The sequence below is a fragment of the Panicum virgatum genome, chromosome 9N (genome assembly GCF_016808335.1).
Source record: "Panicum virgatum strain AP13 chromosome 9N, P.virgatum_v5, whole genome shotgun sequence".
Lineage (NCBI taxonomy): Eukaryota > Viridiplantae > Streptophyta > Magnoliopsida > Poales > Poaceae > Panicum > Panicum virgatum.
Window position 1 is genome coordinate 21,320,807 of NC_053153.1, and position 16,465 is coordinate 21,337,271.

Consider the following 16,465-nt stretch of genomic DNA (forward strand, 5'->3'; position numbering starts at 1 on the left):
TGAGTAAGATCAGGCAGAACATATTAAACATAGGCATCGATTCTTACTGTAAGGATTCATAATACACCTCATAGTTAGCCAACAGTTAGCCAATGGTGGGTGCCACATGCAATGCAACACAAGCAGCCTCCAAAGGAAACCCTGTCCTGGATGACTACTGCGCATGGATGCCGAGCTTCTGCTATGATAGGTTATACCGAATACGATAACATGGATTAAAATATTAGCAGGGCACACAAAATATACTCTGTGCCACTAAGTTCAAGCTACTTCATTGATTGGTCATGCTTTGCTGCTGATGGTTGCTGATGATCACCCTGTTGACCTGACAATGAAGATGATCCAACCTTATTGAAAACCCTACTGCCAAAGAGGTCCTTTCCAATCCTCGCTTTGAAGGGGAACTGCCTTTTGAAGCGGTTGCGGAACAGTGAGCTGCCACTGTGTCTCGGAACGATAGCAGAATGGTTCCTCTTCAAGCCGTGATCACTGCAAGGAGGGTTTGCACTGCTGCTACTACCACCAGCACCACCACCCAATGAAAGGTTCCTGCGAGCAGATCGGAGTGCAACATGTAGTGGTTCTGAGAATGACACATGCCCTTCATCATCAGCGGCTCGCGTGCACAGGGGGCAGGGTGGTTCATGGACTTCTGCCTTGGGAGTGCTTTCCTCCAAGCAATCTGCATGGAAGACATGTCGGCATGGAAGGACCGCTGCTACTGGCATGTCGGTGTTTCGAACAATACGGTTTGAGGTCCAGGGTGATTTCTGGCGCAGGAATCTCTCGCACAGCCCACACTTAAGGAATCTCACCGAATTTGTGGGTGATCTCTGGGACTCGATGCTGATATGATCTGAAATGTCAATGGCATCTCCATCATATCCAAAATCATAACTACTAGCATTGCTCCATCTGAATCCTTCCCTTCTTGAGCTTGTGTTCGGTTCAGGTGAAGCCTCCATCTTCCCAAGCTCACTCAGTGCATTATGGAACTTGAGCTCTGGACTCGCCATGCTGCGACGCCACAGAGGAGAAGCCTGGCTATCATCACTTGGTGTTGTTCGCCCAGCATTAGTAACCTCAGGCATCCTGGACGCTTCTGTTTCTGACACTGGATTCCGGTAGACAAGTGGGTAGACTGGTTTTGACATGAAAGATCGCCTACCCATTTGATTGCGAGGTAGATATGGGGCTGGTTGTTTACTAGACGATGTTAGCTGACTTGATTCTGAGAATGGGGATGCAGAACTGAAACTGCTTGTGGTAGTCAGTTGCCTCTGCAGCAGATGAACATTAATGTCAGTACTGTTGAACAGACTGTGATATTCTTATTAGTTGCACTAGATCTATGTCATCTGCCAAAGGAATGGGAAGATAACAGAGAAGAGAAAATGAGCTTACCTCACTTGACTGAGGATAGTCAGAAGTTTCTGGTCTTGATCCTGATTCAATGAATAAAGCAATAATTAATTCAACAGGAAGGTCTCAAAGGAATATTAGAAACGCAGCAATGCCTTTTAGTAGTTTATACCAGTGCAGGAAAAATATCCAGCTGTCATAAAGAAAAAAATTGTAGCATTTAACTTGCAGTACCAATTATGCCTACTCCAATATTTAAAATAAAAAATAACAGTACCCAGTAGACTCAGTTCACAACAATATAATGTATGAAAAGAATAATACGCCATCCAACCTATACCTATACAACTTAGTCATTTATGACTAACAGAGCATATAATGTATGAAAAGAATAATATGCCCAACCCAATGGAGAGATTATAATCAAGAAGAGTGAATAACCATGAAGGTCAGGTAGGGGGAAAAATAGCTATCTAAGAAGCAAGTACATCTTAACACAAAGAAGAATATAGTGTTAAAATCCACCATTGAAGTGGCCAATAACGAAACAAATTACAAGTCCCCATTGACTGCGCAATGAGAAGGATTGTAAAGATACAAATTTATTTTAGAAATTAGTTACAAACATGTAAAAGATTCAATAAAGGAGCCTAGTCTTCTTTGGACTTAAATGTTGTTCAATCCGATGCGAAATCGAACAAGCCATAACTACCATGCTTAAACCTGATACAACTGAATGTGTGCTGAGTAACAGAGATATACTGTATGAAAAGCATCCGTTAGAAATATTATAAGAAGAGTGCATGACCATGCAAGTCAGGTAGGCAAAAAAATGGTCTTTTAAATAGCTGCTATACAAGTGTCTAATAAAGAATCAAATTACGATCCACTCATTTAGTATGCAATAGGAAGGTATGTTTGTAAAGAATCAAGTTTAGTTTAGAAGTAAATACAATAGTGTAGAAGATTGGTTAAACAAGAAAGATATTCTATATTTTTATCAATGGAAATAAGTTAGCACACTCTGTTAGTTTTTCCAGTGAAAGTCTCCCATTCGGTCTAACAATTCTATGATGAGATAACCATATTAAGAGAATATAAAAAAAGAAAGTTAATTAGCTGGTCAGCTCATGTCACAATCTGCCATATGAAATGAACAGGTACATACCTCCTGCAGGGGTAGAGAATTCACCGAGATCAAATCTTTGAAGAGACGGTGTCCAGCGTGGAGCCTGAAGGCTGTCAGATGGACTCCCAAAATAAGAAGGTGCCCCATCAGATATAGAATGATGGTGATTGAGATACTGATCACTGCCAAATGCACTTCTGCTTCCTTTACTATGAGATGATAATGATGACACATAAGGTGGGTGATCATGAGAAGCATCATGAACTCTGTGAGGCAATCCATCTGATGAATAACGGCAGTCCCACCTCCTTGACGTTGGAGGAGAGAAGCTTGAGTTTATCCGCCAGTGAGGCTCAGTAGGATCCATGGAACAATCTCTGCTAGCTGGAATAGACTTTGTCCCATGTGGCCTAGCGGCCACACAGCAAAGAGCACCCGTCTTGACTAATTTTGCCAATCACGTGCAGACGCTACTTGCTTATTTATGTTTGACAAGCCTGACCAGAGCAGAGAGAAATTATACACCAAGCCAAGAGAAAGAATAAATCAGATGTATAGTATCACCTATGCACATACAAGCATGTCACCAATGTTCGACAAGGCGGTGTTCCGTGGCCGCCTAGGTGCGCCTAATCGCTGGGCGGAGGGGTTCCGCCTCGCCTAGGGGGTAGGCGGTACCCTAGGCGTTGCGGGTGGGCTGGGACGGCGGCGGAGGCTCGGATGACAGTTGCTTCAGCGGCGGGGACGTCAGCTCGTGGCGACAGCGGAGAAAGAGGCAGGGATGGGCCGCGGGAGAGGCTAGGGCGGGCAGCGGCGGCGGAAGAGGCTGGAGCATCGAATCCGCACCGGCGAGGGTGACGGCGAGGGTGCGGGCAGCGGCCTGTACAGCAGAGGAGGCAGAGGCGAACGTGTGGGTGGTGGCGGCCTGGGCAGTGGAGGAGGCAGGGGCGGGCGGGCGGGCAGCGGTCTGAGCAGCAGAGGAGGCGGCAGGTGGAGGAGAAGCAGAGGAGGCGGCGGGTGGAGGAGCAGAGAGGTGGGGAGCATCGAATGGATAAAGTGGAGCTAGGTTTAGGTGGGATTGAGATTTGGATTGGGCTGGTTTGATGAGCCTTCTATCCAACTTTAGGCCCATTTGTCTCTAGTTTTTCTTTTCTTTTAGAGATATAACTGATATGCAACACCGCCTAGAAAACCGCCTAGGCTCACTTAGGCTCGCCTAGGCTCTAGGCGGTGGGTCACCGCCTAGAGACCGCCTAGCGCCTAGCCTAACATTGCATGTCACTATGTCAGTGTTGTCAAGAATAAACAGAAAAACCATCATCTAAAGAAAAGTCTTCTTTTATGGTATAAGGAACATGCTATTGTCTCCAATTACAAGGATGCGCAACTAGTTGAACTACCCAATTCACAGTTAGGCCACACCAAACCCCATCCAGAGCACAAATAAGCATATTATTTATCAGGTGAACTATTAATACACCATAGAGCTTCTATAAGTATATATCTATACGAGAGACTGGCTAATTCAGTGGGTAAAGCTTTTTATGTAATATTTCATTGCCACAAGGTTTAGTAATAACTACTCCTAGTTCCTAAAAAAAACTACTCCTAGAAATTTGCGTCAATTAAGTCTCATCAAGTGACTAAACTAGTTCCAGAGGTTAATAAACTGGAAATGAATCCACTTTGCAAATGATTTTCTAATTCTATTTGCACCAAAATACTTCCATTCCTCTGCGGTCACTGATGCCCCTATTTAACAAGAAACTCCTCCCTAGAGTCAAAATCTAAGCGGTGCGGACTAAGAGCTCCGATTGATACTCCAACCCTCAGTCCAGTAAACCACCAATCCAACCCACATAACTCGCAAGTCCGGACTACTTTTGCATGAACTCGAAGTGAACAGGTATCAATCATACATATACTTGTGACTGGGTCAGATCCGAATACAAATAGTTTACAATAGGGTTTGGGGTGCACGGTTTCGCACAGCAGGAGGAGAAGGGGAAAAAAGGGGGGAGGGGGGAGGGCATACCTGATGGCTGCTCATCGCCGGCGAAGACCTGGTGGCGGGCGGCGGCGCTCGCCCAGTCGTCGCCGCAAGGAAGAAAGGCGAGAAAGAGAGAGAGAGAGGTGAACGGGAGAAAGAGAAAAGGGGGAACAGAGGGTGGGGCAGCAGAGGATGGATAGCAGATAGCAGAGCACACACTAGTGCTTATTTTTCATTTTAGAATAAAAAGCTAGTCGTTTTCTTTTAAACTTTAATAATATTGTAATAAGTAAAGGGCCGCATCTTTTTTCCAATGATGCTGGCTGATGATTACTACTTGATTAATCAGACAACGTTCATCGGTTCAGGTTTTTTTCTGCATAATACACGCACACTCATCTATATAAATGCATGTACACAAATTCTATCATATGAATATTGTTGTAGTGTGCAAACCCATAGCCGGGTGGCGTAGTGCACCCGTCTAAACCCAGAGGGTGAGTAATCGGGGGTTAGTTAGGATTAGCTCAATCTCGGTGAAGAACACGATGAGCACAGCAGTTTTAGAGTGGTTCGGGCCGTCGGAGCGTAATACCCTACGTCCACTATATGTTGTATTGCTTGTGCTCCCAATAGGTTGAGAGCAGAGTTGTTCGGAGTGAATCCGAGCTTGTGTTGTGCCTGCCTTCTCTTGGCATTAGCTGAGTCTGTGTGTATCTGTATTCTAGCGGGCGTGCTCTCTCTTTTATATGTCCAAGGGGAGCACGTACACTGAGCGGGGTCCCGACATGTGGATCCGGCGATGTATTATAAACTACACTTTGGCCTTCAATGCCTCAGATCCGGAGATCTTGTCGTCGGCTTCCGTGCGTAGCTTCAGACCAGGGATGGTCTTGAGCTGTCCTGTCAGAGTAGAGTGCCTCTGCAGCCGCGCGTCGAGGTCATGATGAAGCGCCGAACTACTGACTCGGTCCACTATAGCAGCGTGCACTGTTGCTCCAGTCAGGTCATCATGACTTGTCGCCCATGCGCGCGGCGTTGAATCTTTAATGCTTGCCTTGGTAACTGACGAGCCGCCTCGGTAACTGGTGATTCACTGTGTGGACTGACAAAAGCTACCCTGTGCCCAGAGGCAGCAGAGCCCGCCTCAACCACTCGCACTTAATGCGGGTGGGTGGGGGAGCTTCCAGCGGAAGGCTTGCACCCGCGCCCGCGTCTGCGTGACACGTGGCGGCTCCGGACCCCTCCCGAGCAGTTAGCTGAGCCGAGAGCTTACGGGTGTCCGGATAGGCACGTGGAGGTCCCGAACCCATCTGCGGGAGTCCGGATGGCACGTAGAGGTCCCGGACCCACCTGCGGGGTCCGGGTCCGCGATCACAGGTGCTGAGTATTACCACCTCTGGGACACGTGGTGACACCGGACCCGTCCCCGAGCGGGAAGCGGGTCCGGGACCGTTGATCCGGTGAGATGGAGTCAGACCCCAAGGGTCCGGCTGCTCAGCTCCTTAGGGCGTAGTTACGGATAACTACGCGAGGCGTGATTACGGATAACTACGCGAGTCTTGGCATAGTAGGAATGGGTACCCCAGCTACAGGGTACCGACAAATATCATATGAATATCTTTGAAGACTGAGCTAGTAAATTTTTAAAATTGACGAAGTCACCGCAGACGTCTCGCTGTCGACGGACCACTGAAAGCACAGCGTTACAGAGATAGTTTTTTTTTTAAAAAAAACAACACCACGAGAAATCGAACCGAGGACTAAAATGCTATTGACCCTGTTCTGCTCCAGCGGCCTCCAACCAGCCAGCAGTATTTTCCTCTCACATCACTCCAGCAGCAGCCTCCAGCACCAGCCGGCCAACAGTGTTTTCCTCTCACACCACTCTAGCACAACCTCCAGCACCGGCCAAGCAAACAGGACCTTGAGTCTCTTGTAACCATTAGATTACATACCCTTTCACTATCAGTTTTTTTATATTATCTTTCTTCTCCCTCGTGCCCGCTTATTGTGATGAGTCATCATCTTTATAAAGGGAAAGAAAAATTGTGGATTGCCAGTAGCGAGAACGGAAGGAGCTTTGCGCATACCTGTTTGTCATCGACATCGTCCATATTGAAAGTACGTCAGATGGGTAGGAAAATATAGGCTAGTGCTCCCCCTAACCACATTGGCGGACCCAATGGGTAGTCCGGGTAGGCTCAGGACTACCCAAAATTTTGGCCCAAAAACTTTTTAGATCTTCAAAACAGAATCCAAATTTGGCCCAACAGCTCACTCAGCCCATTAACTCATCACCACTCCATCTGTCCATCTCCCTCAGCCCAAATCCTTGGCTCCCACACTCCCGTTCCCCTCCCCGCGACCCCGACGCAGAGCGCCGCCGCCACTCGCGCCTGACGCCTCCCGCCGCCGCCCGCCGTCCGCCCGGTCCCCCATCCCGGCGACGTACGCCACCCAGCACGGCGGCGCTAGACCTCCCGCCGCCGGCCGCCTGGCACTGTGCCTGGGCACACGGCCGTGCGCCTCGCGCCGCAGCAAGGGCGCAACCGCGCAAGGCATGGCCGGCGCACCGTCGCCTCCCGCTGTCCGGGTCCGGCGGCCCGTCCCGCGCGGCTTCCTCCGGTCCTCCCCTAACCTCACTCACTGGTAAGTTTATTTTTTCAGAAACATGAAGCGATTTGATTTCATCATTTCATCTCAATCTCACTTAATGGAAACATTGCTCTCTTTTTTCATAAACATTGCACTTGAGCCATGAAGAATGGAAGCATTGCTCTTCTTTTTCAGAAACATGAAGCGAAAGCAAAGAAGATTGCTTCTCCTTCCCCACTGATTTGTTGAATTGAATGTATTAAGGGACCTTTTTACTTATGTTATTGTAAGTTTGATCGTTATATATCTTATTGTTGGCAAACTGCTATGCTATCATACCGGATTGCATTTTGAAATTTTTTCACTAGGACTACTCAGTTTTAATTCCTGGGTCCGCCACTGCCTAACCAGCCTACGGAACATATTGTACCATCATTGGTTTCTCATGTAACAACACGAGAAAATCCTGTTTATACCTCCTATGCAAAAGTATTGAATATAATTAATAGTAATGATATTATTTTTCATGCTAATATTGAGAGTAACAAGTGTAAAATAGTGAGATTAAGGAGCATCACGTAAAACCAAGTTTTAAAAAAATTAAAGTTGTTTTCTTTTTTAAAAAATACTTGTCATGTCATAGTTGATCTTATGATACTTTGCCGTAAAAGGTAAGCTACAAAAAGTTTCTAGTTTCTAGTTAGTGGATCAACATTGTTAAAGTGGTAATTAGCATCCAACATGAACGAGGAAGCTCTATATCCCAACTCCCAAGTTTACTAAATGAAGCTCGATGGGAGGAGGATGAACAAGTAACAGCGGGCTCTAATCAATCAGTGTAGGTTTGTTTGGTATTATTTATTTTAGCTTCAGCTTCATTTGTTTCGTACAAATCGAGACACCGTAGTATGAAGTTATTTTATAAATCCGTGCTAAAATGAATTAGAAGTTAGACAAAATTAGTTTTTTAGCTTCATCAGTTTGACTTTATGAAACCGTTTTAGGATAAGCCACGCTGTGAGGGAGGGAGGGCTCACAGTCACGCGTCCCCCGGCCCGGCCGCTCCAGCAGTATTAGCATCTGCACCGGGCAGCGACGTCCCCTCCTGCTGGCCCTGCGGTCACGGCTCGCGGTGCACGGGTCACCGACGTGCGCGCACAGGTGTGGGAGTGTGGCGCACCCCGGTTGGCGTGCGTGGCCGCTTCATCCGCTTTCCGGTGGCGGCCGGAGCGCTGACCCAGCGTGTCCCGGCCGCGGCCCCGCGTATGGACGCGCACGCCTCGCGCCGCAGGGACCTGGTCGGCTACCTGAAGCCGAGCGGGGCGGGGCGTCGGCGGCCGCGGGTGCCCTGGCTTGTCGCCGACGGAGGCGGCCGGCCGCCGTTCGCATCAGGGGCGAAGGCGAAGTCAGAAATTATGGCCACCGGGGTCATCATCTTTTTAGGATGGGGTCATCAGTACTAAAACTAGTAATGAACAGTAGTTTTACATAAGATTATCAAGATTTCGTTGGGGTCAACGGACCCCAACGGCAAGCCGGTTTTACATAGGATTATCAGGATTTCGTCAGGGTCAACAGACCCCAACGGCAAGCCGTAGCTCCGCCACTGGTTCGCATTCGCATCCAACTAGTGGCTGAAGATTTGACGGTCGAGGAATTCTGATGGAGGGGGAAAACCGGGCTCGGACTAGCGGCTCTTGAAATTGTTTTGGAGGAAGTTTTTTTTCGCCATGTGTTTAGTTCCTCCTAAATTTTTTGAAAAAAATCTTATTATTTAGAAGTATTAAATAAAACATATTTACATAATTTTTTACACGGATTGATTGTAAATTGCGAGATAAATCTAATAACCCTAATTAATCAATAATTAGCAAACAGTTATTGTTACAAAATCATGAATTAAGTAGACTCATTAGATTTGCTTTGTAATTTACAACTCAATTGTGTAAAAGGTTTTGTAAACAAATTTTATTTAATACTCCTAAATAGCAAGATTCTCTTTAATGTGAAGAGGTGTAAAATTTTGAGGTGGGAACTAAACACCCCTGTGCATTTGAAATGTAGAACTGTAATTGCTCGCAGTTTTTTAGGACCTCAGTTTAGGACATAAGAAGATTAATCAATTAGTATGCAATAAAAAGATATACACAAATGAGCATAATCTGATGAGCACATGTAGTTTGAACATGACGAGCAAGATAGTGAAGCTAGCAAAAGTAGGTTCATAAGTTTTGGGCCTAGCCAAACAGTATCATAACATTCTAGCGGTAATCACTAGCCATTTTGCATTCAAATTTGGCAGGCAGACTAAACAATGCTTTAAATTTTATTAATCTATAAACATGGACTCCCCAAACTCGTGTGTAATTTTAATTACAGCTGAGCAGATAGTTCTTTACTCGGTTCCAGTAGTGCCAATTGAATCTCAGACCTCCAAACAAGGTCGAGCAAGCAATGCACCGCATGGTGAAATGATGCACAAGTGCTCAGAATGTACAGATGACACAGATGAATGCTAGGGTCTGATACCACTATACCAGCCTGCTGACCCCAGGGGCTCGGGCCAACACAGAGATCTGTTTGCGTCTGCAGAATTGCCCCGACGAATCTCATCTTGTTGGCCATTCTTCTTGCCAGTTCATCCAAGAGGAACAGCCACGCTGAGGAGGGTGTAATGCTGTTGTGATGCTTGCAAGCCCGAATTTCGAGGACACGAACTGTCTCGGGGATCTGGTTTCATGTGCTTGGCCAACATATCATCACTAACAAAAAGGCAGGAAGTGGGCATCTTTCAAACAAGTAAATGGTTGATGAGCTATGAATTTTCAGGGAAGACAGTCTGGATGAACTTCAAGAAACGCTCTGAGTAGAACTGGGGGTCCACGGCTGAGATCGAGACTGAGTCATACTGCCTAGACTTGACAGCATGCTCGATTTTCTTTTTCATGTTGTACTCTTGCAATATGTCAATGATGCCCAGGTAGAGGACGACATCATACACCTCGCGAAATGGGTTGCTTTCATCTTCCTTAGGGATTTGCTCTGCCCTTGCAGGCATGTTAACTCCTAGTTGGATCTGAAGCCTGACAAACATAAAAGGCAGTTAAATACAGCAGTCGTAATTCTCCACCTTTGAAACTACAAGCAGTGCAACACAATTTCCGCAAGTCAGTCAGAATATTTGAACTACAAACAATTCACAGAAATCTCTATCGTACCTGGCTGTACCAGGCAGTAGGAGATCTACTTCCCCAAACCCAGCAGCTGATGCACGCAAACGGCTGCCTCTTATGTGAGGACCAACAACAACACTGTCCTCGCCACTGCTTTGAACCAAGACTAATCCTTCTGGGTAGTTCAAGGCATCATCTTCCTGAGCATCTGTGCAAACCATTATTCACAATGAACATTATTAGTGCACCAATCTTGATAAGAACTGAACATGGAATTGCATTTGACGAAAAAGTTAGAGCAGCAGAAGAGGCGTTGCAGACCAATAGCAACAATCGGAAAAAATTGTGCATTTCAACAAATATAGCTCGAAGATAACTTGAGGCTGCCAAACTCAAAACATGATTTGGAAATCAAGACAGTTAAGGACTACACACAGGATTCCCACATAACTTTGGTTCTTTCTAAATTCTAAACAAAAAAATCAACTAAAAATGGTCAAGAGCTTGGCAACTCCAGGCTCCAGCTGGGCACAAAGAGTAGATATACTTCACATGTCGAACATCAATTCACGTGTCTTTTCCTTACACTCATGTAGATGTGCAACAGTTATTGTAGGGAGAAACATCTTATGGAAAGTGTCGGGTGCATCCTTACCTACTTCCGAAACAACAGTCAATCTATTTGCCGCCATGCTCCGGCGATAGGATGCACGTGTTCGCAAGCGCTGGGGTGCTCTATAATGTACACCAAGCAGTAGGCTGTAATCCATTATCCGCTGGGTTCTCAAAAATTCGCTGTCTGTTTCAATCTGTCTGAAGAATAATCAACAGTTTAATTTGAGATAAGTATAATGCAAACACATAACAGAACACATAAGAAGGCTGATTTCTAGAGAAAATATGCTCACTTAAGTAGAGCCTCACGCCAGGAAGGTTCAAGATAAAAGGAATAGTTAAGATCCAAATCCTTCAGAGTTGTGTTCTCATCAATTTCGATTTTGTCAGTAGAGCGCCCTAAAGATGAGCCTTTCAAGTCAAATCTCCGGTGAATTCTCAATTCAGTGCAAAACATGTTTCCCATCACAACAAATCGGAACTGCAATTTGCAAATATTAAGAATGATCATTACATTAAAAAGAGGGGCGCCAATCTAAAGAAATTGGTGTTGATGTCAATCATTACCTTTTGACCACTAGAAGGTTTCACCCTGTGGAGGCCAAAAAACTTAGTTATGAGGGTGTTCTCATATGTACGGACATGATGACAATAGTTTGGAAGCATTCGTAAAAGAACCTACAGGATAATATAGAATCATGAAAAGTTCAATATCTGTTTCCTAGGAAAATGGTCCTACAGTATATGCATGAACTATCCTCATGAAAGCTAGGAAATACAATCACTGTAGTCTAAATAGAATATGAACCTGCACTTCAGACTTTCGGAGAGTTTTAATCATGAATCTATCATCTTGTGACAAGAAAAAGACACTTCCGCTCTTTCCAGGAGAAGATAGTTCCCTAAGAGCAGAATTTCCACATATGGAGATCATATAGTCTGCAGCATCAATCTTGAACATCTCTCTCAAATTCCTACAAAAGTGGATCGGCATTGTGTTTTAAATGTATGAGTCTGGGACAGAAAGAAGATTATAAGTCAGGAGAAACAACACAAAAATATGTTAACAACGGGTCCTAACAAAGAATATTGTGTTAGCTAAATGTGCAGAATCTAAGTATCACTTGAATCTACAGCTGATAAGTGTTAGCTTTTGGGTTCATCTGGTTGGTGCATGAAACCTAATATGGTATCAGAGCCAGAGGTCTCGAGTTCGAGTCTTGATAGAGACATCTTTTAAGTCCTCCGCTCTCTTCTTTATTTCCACATTTGCGCCTTGTTCGGGCTGCATGTGAGTGGGAGTGTTGTGAAATATTAGTGGATTGCCCACCTCTTCCCAAGAGCTTAAGTTTTTGGGTTCATCTGGTTGGTGCATGAAACCTAACAATAAGGACATCATCATTTTTCAGATGCGCATATTAGCATGATTGTCAGTAAAACGAACCTGAAAACCATGGGACAGTAGTCCTTCCATTTAAAATCTTCTGCTGAATGTGAAGGAGTAAGGCGAGATCCTTCTTTTGGGAAGTCCATCCAGAAACTTGCTCTTGGTCCAAAATCTGAAGCACGAACTTCACGTTTTTGGATTGGTGTAATCTTTCCAACTGTGTACCTAAGTACAACAAAACATTGCCTATGTCAAAATATACTTAGATCTGTAAACATCATGCTCTGGAATCAATTAAAAATAATGTAAGTTGCAGGAGCTAGCAGTTCCTAACAGAAACGAAAGCACATATTGCAAGCTAGGAGCTGGTAACCACTACTTGCTGGTGCTAGCACATCAACCACCAAACCTTACACCATTATTTTTCAGAAGCTAAATGATAACAAGCATATTTGTTTAACACAGTATGATTAGTTCCACGAGCTAGATGACTAGGAACCTGTTACTTCTATGCCATGATTTTCACCATATTAGTTGCAAGACGATTATTTTTATACAAGAACGTAAGCAGCAGGGAGTAGCTAGGCCAGTAATTATGTAATAGCAGAACAAACAATGAAAAGAAGGGCATACCCAGTGCTGAAAGCTCTAACACAAGGTGGGTCTGGGGAAGGGAAATTCTAGCAGCCTTACCCTTGCGAAATTTGGGAAGAGGCTGGTTTGAACCCAGGACCTCCAGGACACAAGTGGAGAAACTCTACCACTGTGCCAGACCCACCCTTCTAATAGCTGAACAAACAATGAACAGAAGAAAAGGAATGCAAACAAAACCAGGATTTCAGGAGGTGCTACCTGATTCCAAGCTGCAGACTGAGCATTAAATCATAGCTTCTGTGTCCCTTAATTATTGTTTCTCCAGGCTTTTTTGTGTCTCTCACTATTTTCTTCTGGCGGCGTTTTGCCTTCTTTGAGTCTGAGAAACTTCTGTCAAGTACCACCTCACTGATTAGAACACCTTGCATGTATTCCCTTTCTAGTATAGGCAAACGAGAATCGCTCAAGTTTTCCAAGCTTTCTAGACCAGAACTTTCACTTGATTCATGGCCAATGAACTTTTCAATAGCCACCTCAAGACTCCACCGTCTTTCCAAAGACACATTCTTCAAAGGAGGCTGCTCAGTTGAATTCCTTTTGTTCGAAACATCTGAAGATTGCCTAGTCATGCCAACCTTCATGTTTCCCATGTCCACTGAGGCAGAGTGAAGTATGCGTGAATTATGATTCTGCCTCCTAATATCCGGCAGTACACCTCGGTTTCTTAGATTATTGATATACAGCTCATCGTTAACAGGAACTCTGCAACCTTTCGGATAGAATGTACCTTTACCATCCTTCAGGCCCCTCGTCCATGTTCCAACATAATACCCGCATTCGTTCCATGTATAGATTCCATACCCGTGCATCATGCCATCTAACCAGTTACCTTCATACGAGTCCCCATTTTTCCATGTAAGTGTTCCTTTCCCTGACATCTTGCCACTTTTCATATTGCCAACATAAGTGCCCTCATTTGCCCATGTGTACTTCCCATGACCTTGTATTTCTCCCTGAATCCACGAACCTTCAAACATGTCTCCATTTGGATATGTCTGGCATCCAAGCCCATGCTTGCGATTCAACTTCCATCGTCCCCTGTAGATGATGTTATCCGGTCCAGTATAGGTGCCTTCACCATACATGTATCCACCAGAATACTCGCCCTCATAGGTGGCTCCAGATGGCCATCGTGTCTTCCCCTGCCCATGTCTCATCCCTCTCCTCCACTCACCTTCATAGATGCAACCATCTGACCAGAGGTACCGGCCTGAGCCCTCTGGTGTGTTCCCCAATAATGTGCCACAGTAAATATCTCCATTAGGAAACCTGATCTCTCCAACTCTGAAGCCAGGATTTGTTCCGGCAGCATTTGAATCTTGGCCATTTCCCAAGCCGGCCAACACCTCCTTAGCAATGTTGCAGCTAGAGTCTCGGAATAGCTCAACCCTTACAGAATGGGAGACCCCTTGTAGCTCATTTCGAAGAGCCACAGGGGCTGTCATGCATAACCCCTAGGAGGAGTGGTCCACAACAATCAGGAAGGTAATATCCAAAGCACTACCTGTGAAAGGTTGAATTAGATACGTAAGCCATACCATTTACAAGAGGCACTAGAACTAACCAGGTTAGGTTATGAACATTCCACTTTTAGTAATTACTTTACACAAACCAGTGGCCTTTTCTTTTTCACTTGCCGCCAAGAAACGCATGATTGAGAGGGAAAGAAATTTGGTTTGCATTATTCTTCACTTCATTTCCATAGGAACTATGTGCTAGTAAAACATGGCTTTCTATTCAAAATTCTATCTCCAGTGCTGCCATTTGACAACATAACCAATTCGAGTTAAGGTGCTTCACTATTGTTCCTTCAGTAGGGAAGACTGTTCGCTGTAGCCTCCATACGCCCTTCTTTAATTTTATAACAGTTTGCGGAAAATGTTTTATAAACATTTTAATAAAGGATAAATTGCAATTGGAAATTGACAGGTACATATCAAATTCACGTACGAAAGTAAAAACAGGTCCAAAACAATCTCTAACCTTAAGCGTGCTCTACAAAGTTCAGCCTAACCATGTGTTTCCTACATCAATTATATTATATTTGATCAGAGTCTAAGAATTATTAATATTGTTCTTTCCCCCTTCTTTTTGAAAGAAAGCAACAGTGAACGGAAGTACATACATGATCATTGTAGTTTTGCATCGTTCTGATCGCCAACTGCGAGGTCTACTTTCAGAGTTACGCCTACAGGATCTCTAAGAGAGGCAGGGGATGGACAGGCTTACCTCACCGCTTCGGAAGGGGAGCTCGACGGAGAAGAGGGAGGTGCCTTCTTACAGGCACTACCTCGCAGACCTGCAGACAGAGGAAGAAGAGATGAGTACGGAGAGGAACCGCGCGGCCTCGCCCAGAAGCAGGGGTAGGGGAGGAGCCGGTGCTGCGGACGGCGCAGATCCGGCCGCCGGATCCACGAATCGCGTTGTGCGCACCGGAAAACGACGCGAAGACGGAGGACGGCCGCGCGCCCAGAATCGACGGGGTTCCGGCCGGAGAAGGAGGCGCTCCGCGTAGACTCGCCCGGATGGAGGAGAACGATCCTCGACAGAGTAGGGGAGCGAGCGATTCCCGCCGGAGGTGGAGAGGGCCAGCCGACCAGGGGCGGAGGAAGGATAGTGAGGACCACGGTGGGCGGTGGGGCGCTGTGTGTTCAGTGACCATTGACTTTAGAAGAAGTCCAAATAACCCGCTCAGCATTTTTCTTACACGAACCCTCTCAACTTTTTTCTTTTGCACAAACCCTCTCAGCTTTACTCCGGAGTCATATCTTTAAAAGTTACAGTACCCTGCTGTAATATTGACCTTCAAAATATCATATAGCTAGCCTTTCTAGTCTTCTATGCGCACATATATTACGCTGAGTATTGCCAAATATGCAACTAGGGTAATTAGTCTAAGTACGAGTTCGAAAGATCCAAACGACTAGCTCTCTTCAGTTCATTTCATCTACCATATTTAGACGCCAGATGGGTTCTACTTCGATGAAATCATATCAACACAATAAATTCCAGACATGTGTATCCGATGACTATATGATAAATCTACTCCCATGTGAGATGATAAAGTCGACTTTCTAGCAGCTACTTTTCCTAGCGGCAATGATGGTAAACCTAACGGGTGGCGGTATGGGAATGGACCCTAACTTTAGGAAGCGGTTTTCGGCATGTGCTATATGTTAGGTACTGAATGTTTGTTATGCAATCTTGCTAAAAGCATCACTTGTATGCCACACTAGAGATAATATTAAGGTAGTAAACATTGTATGTGCTCTACTTATATATTTATATAGTATGATGTTAACAATATGATATGATAAATTGGGATCAGCTTAACGCCTTCCTCCTACCATAATGTAGGCTCGTACCTGCTTAGCGTTGTGTCTGGTCCACAATATGATATGAGTTATTAGTAAGTGACCTACTAGCCACAACCTTCGATGCTTCAAGTGACACGTCACGTCGATGCTTATTTTTTTTCTTGACAATTTAGTTTTCTTTTTTTTATATAATTTAGGGTACTCTTTCATTTCAAATGCAGAGGACAGAAATCACAAATG

The 16,465-nt window shown here is 45.0% G+C and overlaps 2 protein-coding genes across 2 annotated transcripts; both read right to left on the minus strand.

Annotated features, from left to right (window-relative positions):
* On the minus strand, window positions 1-4,679 carry LOC120688068. Its single transcript, XM_039970210.1, has 4 exons — window positions 4,527-4,679; window positions 2,531-2,988; window positions 1,405-1,445; window positions 1-1,280 (listed from the first exon to the last, which is right to left on the minus strand). The coding sequence occupies exons 2-4, from the start codon at window positions 2,856-2,858 to the stop codon at window positions 267-269; spliced, it is 1,383 nt and encodes a 460-aa protein (XP_039826144.1). The 5' UTR covers window positions 2,859-2,988; window positions 4,527-4,679; the 3' UTR covers window positions 1-266.
* A 4,705-nt stretch (window positions 4,680-9,384) lies between these two features.
* On the minus strand, window positions 9,385-15,564 carry LOC120687867 (phosphatidylinositol 4-phosphate 5-kinase 9-like). The gene is made up of 10 exons (XM_039969946.1): window positions 15,342-15,564; window positions 15,138-15,207; window positions 13,107-14,412; window positions 12,312-12,479; window positions 11,676-11,841; window positions 11,435-11,545; window positions 11,161-11,348; window positions 10,908-11,065; window positions 10,298-10,460; window positions 9,385-10,162 (listed from the first exon to the last, which is right to left on the minus strand). Exons 3-10 carry the CDS (start codon window positions 14,351-14,353, stop codon window positions 9,895-9,897), a joined length of 2,469 nt encoding a protein of 822 aa, XP_039825880.1. The 5' UTR covers window positions 14,354-14,412; window positions 15,138-15,207; window positions 15,342-15,564; the 3' UTR covers window positions 9,385-9,894.
* Window positions 15,565-16,465: the final 901 nt, after the last annotated feature.